The 14,027-nt window shown below is 45.6% G+C and overlaps 3 protein-coding genes across 3 annotated transcripts in view; 1 reads left to right on the top strand and 2 right to left on the bottom strand.

Moving 5' to 3' along the window:
• LOC136054526 (zinc finger protein 773-like) overlaps positions 1-14,027 on the bottom strand; it is a 62,124-nt gene that overhangs the window by 1,282 nt on the left and 46,815 nt on the right. The window contains 3 exon segments of the mRNA XM_065745819.1: positions 51-155; positions 615-741; positions 931-1,012. Of these exon segments, the coding sequence (XP_065601891.1) occupies positions 51-155; positions 615-741; positions 931-954 (256 nt within the window). The 5' untranslated portion in view covers positions 955-1,012.
• LOC136054543 (zinc finger protein 621-like) overlaps positions 1-14,027 on the bottom strand; it is a 98,980-nt gene that overhangs the window by 38,268 nt on the left and 46,685 nt on the right. The window lies entirely within an intron of this gene.
• Positions 1-14,027, top strand: part of LOC136054544 (zinc finger protein 707-like) — a 130,411-nt gene that overhangs the window by 90,723 nt on the left and 25,661 nt on the right. The window lies entirely within an intron of this gene.

Genomic DNA, 14,027 nt, shown 5'->3' with positions numbered 1-14,027 from the left:
CAGAGATCTCTTTTATGGCTTCAACTTCCTCCTTTTCTCCACCACCTCACCTAGGCTGACATCTCCTGCCTCACGGCTACCCACATCAGGGATCCAGGGCTCTCCTCCTTCTTCAAGCAGGGAGATCACCATGGGTTTGGGGCCTGGAAGTGGAGCTGCAACAATAGAAATACGAGAAGTGAGAGCTTTTCCATTATTCTGGCACAGCTGCTTGTCCCGCAACTTTGCAATGTCCCTCTCCACAGTGAAATAAAAATAAGGGCCTGAATGACACTGGGACAAATCACAGCAGCTTCCTTTGGAGCAAAGATTGCTTTTACGTCTCTGAAAACATGCAAAGATATTTTCTTTAAAAGAAAAAGAGCTGACTGCAGGGAGATGGTCCTTCCCCTCCTGGCTGATGTTTCATGGTCAGCACTGTCTCCGGGATATTATCAAAGTGCTGAGCACGATCAGCCCTTATGGAACTCATGCTTCTTTGTGTTTCTTTTGTTTCTGCTACTGTGGAGTTTGTAAAGAATGAAATGCATGATGATTTTGGGCCCTGCTTGCACAGGGTAATTCTGCACAGTCAAAGGTGCCCTAATGAGGAGGAAAGGCAGCAAAACCCTCACCCAGCGAAGCCACGCACTGGTACGTCTCCAGCATCACGTCCTGGTAGAGTGCTCGCTGTGCAGGATCCAGCAGCGCCCACTCCTCACTGCTGAAATACACAGCCAACTCCTCAAAATTCACGGGCTCCTGCAAGCAAAGAGCTCCTTGCTGGGAACAGACAAGGCCCAGAGAAGCAGCTCACAAAGGAGAGAAAGTCCAGTCCCAGCCTCTGCTCTGTCCCCAGCACACACGTGCTGCCTGAGAGTACCTCCCTCTCCCCCTGCATTCACATCCCTCACCCCTTGGTTTCTTCTGCCCGCTTTTCCCAGCCCCTACCTGAGTAGGATGTGCTGAGGCCATTGCTGCTCTCCTGCAGGTTGGGATGATCACAGGTGGAATGCAGGTGGTGAACTGGAGCCTGCAAGGACAAGGGAAATGTCAGCAGAACTGTGACTGAATCCAGCAGTCCTGTCCAACCCCTGCCCACCCCAGACCACCTGCGCGGCTGCCTGGGGGATGGCACACCACACATTGCACAGGAAGGCAATGAGAAACAGCACACGTAACACTCTGCCTAAAAGACAGTAATCATCACAAAGCTGCTTCAAACAAACTGACACTGACAGTTCAACTGATGAGGGCTGACTGACCATGGGACTTAAGAGAAAGCATGACAAGGAGACAGTCATCTTACGCCAAAACAGAGTGCAGGACGAGGTCACACCTTAGCAGAGATCCTTCTCCCCCTTTTGTCCAGACACCTTGCAGACACAGATCTGCTGTAAGAGACTCACGCTTAGTTTGGAGCTTTGTGACCTTCTCTAAGGTTATGTCTTAGACTGTGCTCATATGATTCTTTACACACAAAGCTGTGAACAAGTCTGGGACTAGAAGTGGATCTAGGTCCACCAAGGCTCCTTACTTCTGTGGTTTGAGGAGTTGAGACAGAACGGGTGCCACTCTGAGACTCAATGGGAGGGGCTCCTGTAGGTGTGTGTACAATCCAGCCTTGTTAAAGACACTGTTAAAGCACTACAGCATATGTGTTGTATATCAATGAATATTGTCCTGCTTCTCTGTCGGTTCGGATCACATATTGTGTTTGGATCCATTTGTGACAAATTGGCAGTCACAAACAACCACACAAGGAAGTAAGGAGAGAGACATTACCTGCAAAATGCCAGGTTTGGAAACTGCATATGAAGGATAGGAGAACAGAAATAGACAGGAACAGGGAACAGAAGCTAAATTTACAATCAAATCTCTGAAAGCGGAGTAATTAATCTTGGCCAAATAACATAATATATAAATAAGCATTAACCACAGACATTCCCAGAGACAGCGTTCATCATCAGCCTCCTTATTTTCCATCGGACAGTAGCATTCTACAGAGGAGGTGTATGGGAACTGTTGAATCACAGCCTCAACCACTGATTGATTACCTGAGAGGAGCACTGAGTCAGCCACAGGGGCACAGGTGAAGGTAATATACCTGTGTGATTGGAAGGGGTGGAGTCTGGCTACACCTCTCCCAGACCCCATTTAAGGGCTGACCACCACCAGGGAAGGATCTTTTGTTGGAGATCCCTTCCGTGTAGAGTCACTGTTGAGCGTCAACCATCTATATGAAGTGCTTTTTGAAATATACCATCATCTGCAATATTGCCTCTGGATTCTGTTCTTCAGAATCATCTGCCCTACAATTGGTGAGCCAGGCAGGCTTAAAAAAATTATATATCTATATATGTATATAATATATATATTAAACATGTTCTTCTTTTGGAACATTTTCAAATGGGGCAGGGGGTCGAACGTTACTCCCCTAGACCAAACAATCCCTGGTCAAATTCCAGGGTTTATGGGGTCACTCTATTATGGTTTAGCCACTGTTGTTGAAAAATGGAGACCCCTGTGGGTTACAGGGAGTGTCTCTCCCTCTCCATCCTGTCTGACTGACTATTTTGAGGATCTAGATAAGGACATACTCATTACGAAGGGGCGTAAGTGTTATGGTTTTGTGGTTTTGATGCTGGTATTCCACCTCAGAACATCATGCAGGGAATTAAGGAGTTAATGCTGTTGGGGAGCAGCAGAGGGGCGGAGCTCTGCACCAGATGTGAGCTGCCCTTGTTCTCTCTGGCTGTCCTCTCTGGCTGCCATGATTGTTCAATTTTATTAGACTTAGTAAAGTTACCGTTCCTTCTCAAATTGTGCCGTTGTTTTTTTTTTTCCCCCTCCCCTCCCCCCCCCCCCCACGCACAGCTCTCATCAGGCAGCCGCTCGGCCACTGATGGTGCAGGTTTTTTTTCTTTCCTTTCTCTCTTTCAACGTTTACAGACAGGTTCGGCCCAGTTCCGTGATGACTGGTAGTGCGGGGGAACCCATGGACCCACGCCCCAGGAAAGGGAAAAGGAAAAAGGGAGATGAGCCTAGAAAAAAAAACAGCTGCAATGATCTGGGGAGGAAAGCTAATTTACTACATAAGATATCGGAAAGCAAAATAACACAACATAATACAATATAATTGGAATTAAATCTAATAAATCAAATAAAATGAGCATGAGAGAGTGTCCGATAAACCGAAGGCCTTATACTAACGCTGAAGGTGAGACGGCAGCGAGCACCCACTGCTGAGTCGATCCCAAAGGAAATAGAGTGTTCCCGTGACTGCAGGCACTTTTTATCTTTCCCTCTGAGCGGAAACATGTAAAAATGCAAAGCATCACAAAGTCCTCTGGGGAATGTAGTTCTTCTCTTCTGAGACAGGTATACCTGGAACTATCAACGATCCATGGATCTGGAGCAATAACTCTTTAACTCTAAATGCACTACATGTTGTTATGATGTGGAATACCAGTACCAAAAATCATAAAACCATGACACTCTCTCCCTTCTCGGTTTCCCTTGGGTTACTGTCCCAGATAACACCGTGAGAATTATTGGTGGAGGATGCGGGCAATGCAGTATTTGTACTCCATTGTAAAACTGGTGCTAAGTGGACTAAGGGTTTTCATGTACCTTAGAGCATGCTGGTGTTTTTTTAAGCTCCTCATGTTCAGCACCAGAGTCATATCTGCATACAGCTAATTTAGTGCACTGACTGGGTTACCTGCCCCGTGCCTAAACACCCTGGCTAATGTGACAGATAATATGGCATTTTGATTGGTTTCCAGGTACTCTTTTCAGGTCTTTACCTTTGTTCAGGAAGCCAGCCTGGCAACTGTGTTATCCATTTTCCTCAATGTATTCTTTACAGTAGGATTTTATATTGCATGGAGGAAGCCTTCCTCAAAACCAGAGAGTGTTGAATGGCAGGGAAGGTGGTAAAAATTAGGAAAGAAATAACCACTAACCCCTAACCTTAACTCTAATCCTAACACTAACCCTCTAAACCTAACCATAACCCTAACGCAAACCCTAACCCTAAACCCAACCCTTACCCCAACCCCTAGTGGTAACCCTAATGCTAACGTAACATAAACCAAAGCCCTAAGCTTAACCCTGAATCCTTACACTAAACCCTAACCATATACCCTAACCCTATCCCTAACAACCCCAACCCTAACCCTTACCCTAATCCTAAACCTAACCCAAACACTAACCCTTGAACCTAACCCTAACCCAAACCCAAACACTAACCCTAACTCTAAGACTAAGCCTGCCCCATCCCCAACACCAACCCCAACCCCGAACCCAATCCCAAGACCAGCAACAAAACCTAAACCCTAATGGTAAATCTAACCCTAAAATCTAACCCTAACCCTGACCCTAAACCTACCCCTATCACTACACTAATCCTAAACCTAACTCTAACCCTAGCCCTAACCTTAACCTTAAACCTACCCCTACCCTTACCCTAACCCTAAACCTAGCCCTAAGCCTAACTCTAAACCTACCCCTATCCCTACCCTGACCCTAACAACCCCAAACCTAACCCTAAACCTAACCCTAACAGTAACCCTAACCCTAAACCTTCCACTATCCCTACCCTTACCCTAACCCTAACCTTAACATCCCCAACTCTAACCCTAACTCTAAGCCTAACACTTAACCCTAACCCTAAACCTAACCCTAACCCTATCCTTAACTCTAACCCAAATCCTAACACTAACCATTAACCCTAACACTAACACTAAGCCTTCCCCAAACCCAGCCCCAAGACCAACAACTAAACCCTAACCGTAACTCACCCTAGACTTAACCCGAACCCTAACATCAAACCTATCCTTACCCTAAAGCCAACCCTAATCCAAACCGTAAACCTAACCCTAACCCTAATCCTATCCCTAACACTAAACTAACCCTACTCCTTCCCCTACACCTACCCCAAGCCCAACCACAAATCCTAACCCTAACCTTAACACTAACACTAACTCCAACCCCAACACTAACCACAAACCTAAAACTAAACCTAATCCTAACCCTAACCACAAACCTAACACACCCACACACTAACCCTAAACTATTTCCCTAAACCCTAACCCTAAGCATACTCCTAATCCTAAATTAACCCTTAACCTACCCATACTCCAAACCTAACCATAACCCTAACCCTAACACTAAAACCAACTCCAATAACAACCCAATCCCCAACCAAACCCCCATACCTCTAACCCAAACCATAACACTAACCCTAACTCTGAACCCTAACCCTTACCCTAACCCAAATCCTAACCCTTACCCTACGCCAAACCCTACCCATACCCCTGCACCTACCACAACCCAACCCCAATCTCTACCCCAATCGAAACCCCTAACCCTGACACGCTTACTTAACCCTACCCTCACACAAACCCCTATCCTTACCCTAACCCTACGACTAACCCTAACGCTAACCTTTACCCTAAACCTAACCCTATCCCTAACCCCAAGCCCAACCCAACCCCAAATTAACCCCTAACCCTAACCTTAAACCTAACCCAAACCCTAATCCTAAACACTTACCCTAAAGCCTAAAATTATACCCTAACCATAACCCTTAGCATAAGTGTAAACCTTGCCCTAACCCAAATCCTAACCCTAATCCTAACCCTAACCCCAACCCGAACTTCAACACTAACCCCTAACCCTAACCCTAAACTAACCCTACTCATACTCCTACACCTAACCATACCTCAAACCCAACCACAACCCCTAACCCTAAACGTAACCCTAAAACAAACACTAACTCCAATGCCAAACCCAACTCTATCCCCAGCAACAACACAAACCCAAACCACTAACCCCTAAACCTAACCCTAACCTTAACCCTAACCCTATACTCTAACCCTAACACTAAACCTAAACCTACACCTACCCCAACCCCAAGCACAAACGCAACCCAAGCCCCTAATCCCTAACCCTACTCTAACCCAAACCCCTATCCTTACCCTAACCCCAACACTAAACCTGATGCTAACTCTAACACTAACCCTAAACCAAAACCCTAAAACTAACCCTTACCCAAACCCCAAACTAACCCCAACCTCTGACTAACCCCAAATCCCTAAGTTAACCCTAAAACGGACCCTAACTCTACCTAGCCTTAACCCTAACACTAACCCAAACCCCAAAACTAACCCTAACCCTAAACCTAACCCTAATCCTACACACTAATTCTAAACCAACCATAACAAAAACCCTAACCAACCCTAAAACCAACCCTAACCCCAAACCCAAAGCTTACCCCTAACTCCGAACCCTAACCCTAAACTTAACCCTAAATCTAACCCTAAACTACTACCCTAAACCTAACCCTAAACCTAAACTAACCCTACACATACCCCTACACTTACCCCAAACTCAACCACAACACCTAATCCTAAGCCTAACCCTTACCCTAACACTAAAACTAAACCTCACTAACACTAACTCCAACACCAAACTCAACCTGAAACCTAACCCCAACCGTAAACTCTAACCGTAACTCTAAACCTAAAATTAGCCCTAACCTTGACCCTAAACCTAACCTTATCACTACCCCTAACCCTAAATCTAACCCTAAACCAAACCCTAACTCTACCCCTCCCTAATCATAACACTAACCCTAACCCTAAAACCTAACCCTAACCCTACTCCATCCCCTACTTATACTCCTACCCCAAAACCCAACCACAAACCCTAAACCTAACCCTAACACTTACTCAAACCTAACCCTTAGCCCAACCTCAAATTAACCCCCAAGCCCTAATGCTAACGTAACATAAACCACAACCCTAATCTTAACCCTGAATCCTTACCCTAAACCCTAACCATATACCCTAGATATTACCCTAAACCTAATCCTAACCCTACTCCTACCCCTACACCTACCCTTCCCCAAACCTAACCACAACCCCTAACCCTTACCCCAACCCAAACCACTAACTCCTAACCATAACCCTAACCTTAACTCTAACCCTAACCCTTACCCTAAAACTACACCTACAACTGCTCCTACCCAACACCAAGACCTAGCTCAACACAAAAACCAAACCCCCAATCCTACCCTAGCACAAACCCTATAATAACCCTAACCCAAACCCTAAACCCTAACCCTAAAAACGAACCTAAACCTAACCCTTACCCCAAACCCAAACTAACCCCTAAACCCAAACCCTAACCCCTTACCCGAAACCCTAACACTATACCCTAAGCATAACCCTAAACTTAACCCTAACCCTGACCAAAATCCTAACCCCAGCCCTAAACTAAACCCTAAACCTAATCCCAACCCCAACCTCAAACCTAAAACCTAAAACCTAAACCCTAACCCTAAACTCACCCTTTCCTACCCCTACCCCAAACCCATCCACAACCCCTAACCCTTACCCTAACATTAAACTTAACCCTAAACTTAACCCTAACACTAACTCCAATCCCAAACCCAAACTCAAGCCAAACCCCTAACCTATAACCCTAACCCCTAACCCTAAACTTGTTTTACCCTAACACTAACTCTAATCCTAACCCTAAGCCTAACGCAAACACTAGCCCTAACCCTGATCCCAACCCCAAATTAATCCCTAACCCCTAACGCTAACTCTAATGCTAATGTAACATAAACCAAAACCCTAACTTTAATCCTGAATCCTTACCATAAACCCTAACCATATACCCTAAACATAACCCTAAAACTAACCCAACTCCAACCCAACCCCAACACCTAACTCCTAACACTAACCCTACCCATAAACTTAACCCTAAATCTAACTGTAAACTCTAATCCTAACCCAAACCACAACCCAAACCCTAACCCACACCCTAACCCTAAACTATAAACCCAAACCCAACCCTTAACTCTGACACAAACTCTAACACTATCCCTAACATTAACACTAACACCAACCCCAACCCTAATCCCTACCCCAAACCAAACCCCTAACCCTGAACTCAAAACCTAACCCTAAACCTAACACTAATCCTAAACACTTACCCTAACTGTAACCCTATACTCTAAACCTAACCCTAAGCCTAAATCTTACCCTAAACCTAACCCTAACACTACCCCTGCCTCTAAACCTAACCCAAACCCAACCCCAATCCCTAAGATAAATCTAATCCCTAACCTAATCCTAAACCTAAACCTAACACTAAACATTTACCCTAACCCCAACCCCCCACCCTAACCCCAACCCCCCACCCTAACCCTAATGCTAACATAACATAAACCAAAACCCTAACCTTAACCCTGAAAACTTACCCTAATCCCTAACCATATACTCTAAACATAACCCTAAAGCTAACCATAAACCTATCCCTAACCCAACACCAACCCCAACCCTAACATCTAACACCTATCACTAACCCTAACCATAAACTTAACCCTAAATCTAACCGTAAACTCTTACCCTAAACCCTAACCCTATATTAACCCTACTCCATCTCCTACCTATACACCTACCCCAAATCCAACCACAAACCCTAACCCTAAAGCTTACCCTAACCCTACCCTAAACAAAACCCCTATCCTAACCCTAACCCTAAACCTAACCCTAACCCCAACTTCTACCCCAAATTAATCCCATGTATGTTAAATAACTCCCAAGCATGGTACTTCACAAAGAAATAGTATAGATGATGGTATAATTTGAGTAGGTCAATATAGATAGAATACAAATAATAACAAAAGAGAAGATGGCTCACCATCAGGATGACAAGGCTCACAGGGGACACCACATGGGAGGGATCTCAGAGAAGAGATCCTTTCCTGGTGGTGGTCAGCCCTTAAATGAGGTTTGGGACAGGTGGAGTCAGGCTCCACCCCTTCCACTCACACAGGTATATCACCTCCACCTGTGGCCCCATGGCTGACTCGGTGCTCACCTCAGGTAACCAATAAGTGGTTCAGGCCGTGATTCAGCAGTTCCCATACATCCCTAACCCTAACACTAAACCTAATAAAAACCCTAACCCTAAACCCTTACCCTAAACATATACCCTAACCCTAAACCTAACTCTAAACCTAACCCTAAACCTAACCCAAAACCAATCCCAACCCTTAACCCTACCCCTTCCCTCAATCCAACCCCAACCTCTTACCCTTAACCTAACCGTAACCCTGTAAAGCAAGCAAAGGCGGTGACAGAGCCTTTATTTGAGGCAGAGGCGCTACAGAATGAGATGGTAGAGATAAGGGGAATGAACTCACCCCTCCCGGCGACCGTTTAGTTAAGGAACGGAGCCGCCTCTTGTTGGAACACTGGCGCGCCGGAAGGAAGGGAGCCCGGGAGGAGGGGGCAACCCGCGCAGGCTCTGAGCGTATCTGTGCTCCCGGAAGCACCGCAGAGAGGGAGAGAGGGGGAGCGCCGGTGGACCTGGGCTCCTCCTTTCAGGTCACTCAGATGTTCGTTCACTGGTTCAGGCTGTGACCAGGCAATTCCACTACAAACCCTAAACCTAACCCTAATTCTACACACTAATTCTAACCCTAACCATAACAAAAACCCTAACCCTAAACCTAACCAACCCCAACCCGTACCCCTAACTGCAAACCATAACCCTAACTCCTAACCCTAATCTTAAACCCTAAATCTAACCCTAAATTACTACCCTAAAACCTAACCCTAAACCTAAACTAAACCTACACATACCCCTACCCCTACGCCAAACCCAAACACAAAACGTAAACCTACACATAAACCTTACCCTAACCCTAAAACTAAACCTAACACTAACACTAACTCCAACGCCAAACCTAACCCCTAATCCCAAACCTAATACTAACCCTAATCCTAACCCAAACCACAACCCAAACCCGAACCCACACCCTAACCCTAAAATATGAACCCAAACCCTAAACCCGAACCCTAACAGTAACCCTAAACCTAACTCTACCCTAACCCTAACACTATCCCTAGCATTAACACTAACGCCAACCCCAACCTCAATCCCTACCCCAGAATCCTAAACATAACCCTAACCCTAAACTGTAACCCTATACCCTAAACCTATCCCTAATACTAAATCTTACCCTAAACCTAACCTTAACACTACCTCTGTGGCTAAACCTAACCCAAACCCAACCCCAATCCCTAACCCTAACCCTAACACTTACCCTGAACACTAACCATAACCCTAACCCTACCCAAGCCCTAGCCCTAAACCTACCCCTAACCCTAAACCTAACCCTAACCCAAACCCAACACCAAACCCTATCCCAACCCAAACCCCTAACCCCTAACCCTAACCCTAATGCTTACCCTAACCTAGATCCTATCACTAACCCTAACCATAAACGTAACTCTAAATCAAACCGTAAACTCTTAACCTAAACCTCACCCAAACCTCTATCCCAAACCTAAACCTAAACCTAACCCTAACGCTAACCCTTACCCTAACACTAACTCTATCCCTATCCCTAACCCTAACCCAACCCCCACCACAAATTAACCCCTAACTCCTAACCCTAACGTTAAAACTAACCCAAACCCTAACCCTAAACCCAACCCAAACCCTAACCCTAAACCCTAACACTATACCGTAACCATAACCCTAAACATCAACCTAAACCTTTCCCTAACCCTAATCCCAGCCCTAACCCCAACTCCAACTTCAACCCTAACCCTAAACTAACCCTACTCCTACCACTACACCTACCCATAACACAAACCCAACCACAACCCCTAACCCTTACCCTAACCCTACCCTAAGGCTAAACACTAACTCCAATGACATACCCAACCCCAACCCCAACCACTAACCCCTAACCCCTAACCCTAACCCTAACACTAACTCCAATTACAAACCCAACCCCAACCCAAACCACTAACCCCTAAACCTAACCCTATACTCTAAGCCTAACCCTTACCCTAACCCTAAACCTACACCTACAACTGCACCTACCCCAACCCCAAGCCCAAGCCCAAGCCCAACACAAAACCCTAACCCCTAACCCTACCCTAACACAAGCCCCTATCCTAAACCTAACCCCAACCCTAAACCGGACGCTAACCCTAACCCTATCCTAAACCTAACCCTTACCCCAAACCCAAACTAACCCCTACAGGCCCCTCACTACAAGAAGGACACTGAGGCCCTGGAGCGTGTTCAGAGAAGGGCAACAAAACTGGTGAGGGGTCTGGAGCACAAGTCTTATGAGGAGTGGCTGAGGGAGCTCGGATTGTTTAGTCTGGAGAAGAGGAGGCTCAGAGGAGACCTTATTGCACTCTACCACTTCCTGAAGGGGGGTTGTGGTGAGGAGGGGGTGGGCCTCTTCCCCCTGATAAATAATGACAGGACGAGAGGGAATGGCCAGAAGTTGCGCCAAGGAAGATTTAGATTAGACCTGAGGAAACATTTTTTCTCTGAAAGAGTGGTCAGGCACTGGAATGGCCTGCCTAGGGAGGTGGTTGAGGCACCATCCCTAGCACTGTTCAAGAAGCATTTAGATGAGGTGCTAAGGGATTTCATTTAGTAGTTCAGTGGATAGGGACGGTGATAGGAGGATGGTTGGACTAGATGATCTTGTAGGTCCTTTCCAACCTAATGAACCTATGGACCTATGAACCTATGAACCCTAACCCCTAACCCTAACCCTAAACCGAAACCTAACACTAAACCTAACCCTAACCCTACCACTAGCCATAAACCTAACACTAACCCTAAAACTAACCTCAACCCCAACTCCAACCCTAACCAAAACCCGTAACCTGAACCGTAAACCTAACCCTACCCCTACACCTAACCCTAATCCTAACCCGTAAGCGTAACTCTAAACTTAATCCTGACCCTAACCCTAACCCTAACCCTCATGCTAAACCTAACCCTATTACTGCAACTCTATAACCTAACCATAACCCTAACCCTAACCCAAACCCTAAACTAACCTGACTCCTACACCTTCCCCTACACCTACATGAAACCCAACCACAAATCCCTAACCCTAACCCTAACCCTAACCCTTACACTTAACCCTAACCCTAAACCTAAACCTAACCCTAAACCTAACCCTAACTCTAACCCAAATCCTAACACTAACCATTAACCCTAACACTAAGCCTACCCCAACCCCAACCCCAACTCCAGCCCCAAACCCAACCCCAAGACCAACAACTAAACCCTAACCATAACTCACCCTAGACTTAACCCGAACCCTAACACTAAACCTACCCCTATCCCTACCCTAAAGCTAACTCAAACCGTAAACCTAACCCTAACCCTAACCCAAACTGTAAACCTAACCCTAACCCTAAACCTAATCCTAAATCCTAACCCTAACCCTAAACTAACACTACTCCTACCCCTACACCTACCCCAAGCCCAAACACAAAACCTAACTCTAACCCTAACCCTAACCCTAACCCTAGCCCTAACCCTTACCCTAACCCTTACCCTAAACATAAAACTAACCCTAACTCCAACCCCCTACCCCAACCATAACCCCTAACCACAAACCTAATACTAACCCTAATCCTAACCCTAACCACAACTCTAACTCTAACTCATACACTAACCCTATACTATTACCCTAAATCCGAACCCTAACACTAACCCAAACCCTAACCCTAACCCTGACCCTAACAAAAACCCTAACCTAACCCTTACCCTATCCCTAACATTAACATTAACCCAACCCCAACACCAATCCCTAGCCCAACCCAAACCTCTAACTTCTAAACCTAACCCTATACCCTAACCATAAACCTAATCCTAACCCTAAATTAACCCTAAACCTACCCGTACCCCTACCCATACCCCTAACCCAACCATGACCCCTAACCATAACCATAACCCTAACCCTAACACTAAAAACAAATTCAATCACGACCACAACCCCAACCAAACCCCCTAACTGCAGTGTCTCTGGCACGTACTCAGATGTGAACGATCCAAATCGTTTATTACTGGTTTCAACATCCCTTATATACTTTCACAATTTCTCTCTTGTAACTTTCCCACCCACCTTTACATTTCAACAATATAACTTCCCAAAACAGTCCTTAACGGTGCATACAGGCGATTATCCAATCAGGGCTGTGAATCTTCCCAAACCACGCACTCTTCCTCCAATTAGGGCCTGCCATCATGCAGCTTACTTGAACTTGTTTTCCTCTTCTGGAAGTGTCCTTGGTTCTCAGCCTTCCTTTCTCATGCTGTTTATCCTGTTCCACAGCTGCAGCTCTAAATATACTTTTTGTATTCTCACAATTCCCCCTTTTTTATTTATTAGCAAACTATTAACATACTATAAATTAATAACACTCTGTAACAGTATTTCTGAATGCATTTAGGCTACCACAATTTAATCAAGGCTTCAATTGATAAGATGCTGAATGTAAGGAAAGAGACAAGGTTATCATATCATAAGGACAAGAAATATTCTTAGACGTTATAAGAAGTGAACAAACACACCTTTCACCCATGGCTTTAGGTTCCTGCAACCTGGAAAAGAATCCCTGAGGGTCCCATTCTTTGTGTACCAGTAACTGATTAGAAGATATAAAGTTGCATGTCAAATGGAATCAACATCAGAGGGTAAGCCTGCTAGAGCATCACTAGTGGTATTGCTTTCCTTTGCCAACTAACATCCTAACTTGGTGATTGTGGCTGAAGCTTGAGCGGTGCTGTTTCAGGGTATCCTGGATCTGAAAGACAAGACATCTCAAGAGCAGAAGCAAGCAAATTGTGCATTCAGAGCAACACAGAGGGTTAGGGTTTTAGCCAACATACCCACACTTACACACATGCAGACATCCATTTTAGATAAGTGTAAGCAAGAAACAGAAACTCCCTAAGCAAACGCATTATTAGCTATTGACCCTTGAGAAATGGCAAACCACCAGAAAGAAGAGAGAAAAGGAACATGACAGCAGTGGACGCGATAGGCAGTGCCAGAAGGGCGTCCCCTGCTTCAAGGTGCACTTTTCCTCTCCCATCCACCACAGACTCCCCCCGCTCCTACTCTTCTCAGGGTCTGCAGAGTCTTTTCCATTTGTACATCAAATCCGCGTGGCCAGTGCGTGATGGGGAGCCCA

Source organism: Cyrtonyx montezumae, unplaced genomic scaffold, assembly GCF_038088225.1.
Source record: "Cyrtonyx montezumae isolate F1298 unplaced genomic scaffold, pur_monq_1.0 scaffold_38, whole genome shotgun sequence".
In the NCBI taxonomy this organism is placed as follows: domain Eukaryota; kingdom Metazoa; phylum Chordata; class Aves; order Galliformes; family Odontophoridae; genus Cyrtonyx; species Cyrtonyx montezumae.
The sequence above is the reverse complement of the archived record's forward strand: the minus strand, read 5'-3'. Positions and strand labels throughout refer to the sequence as shown.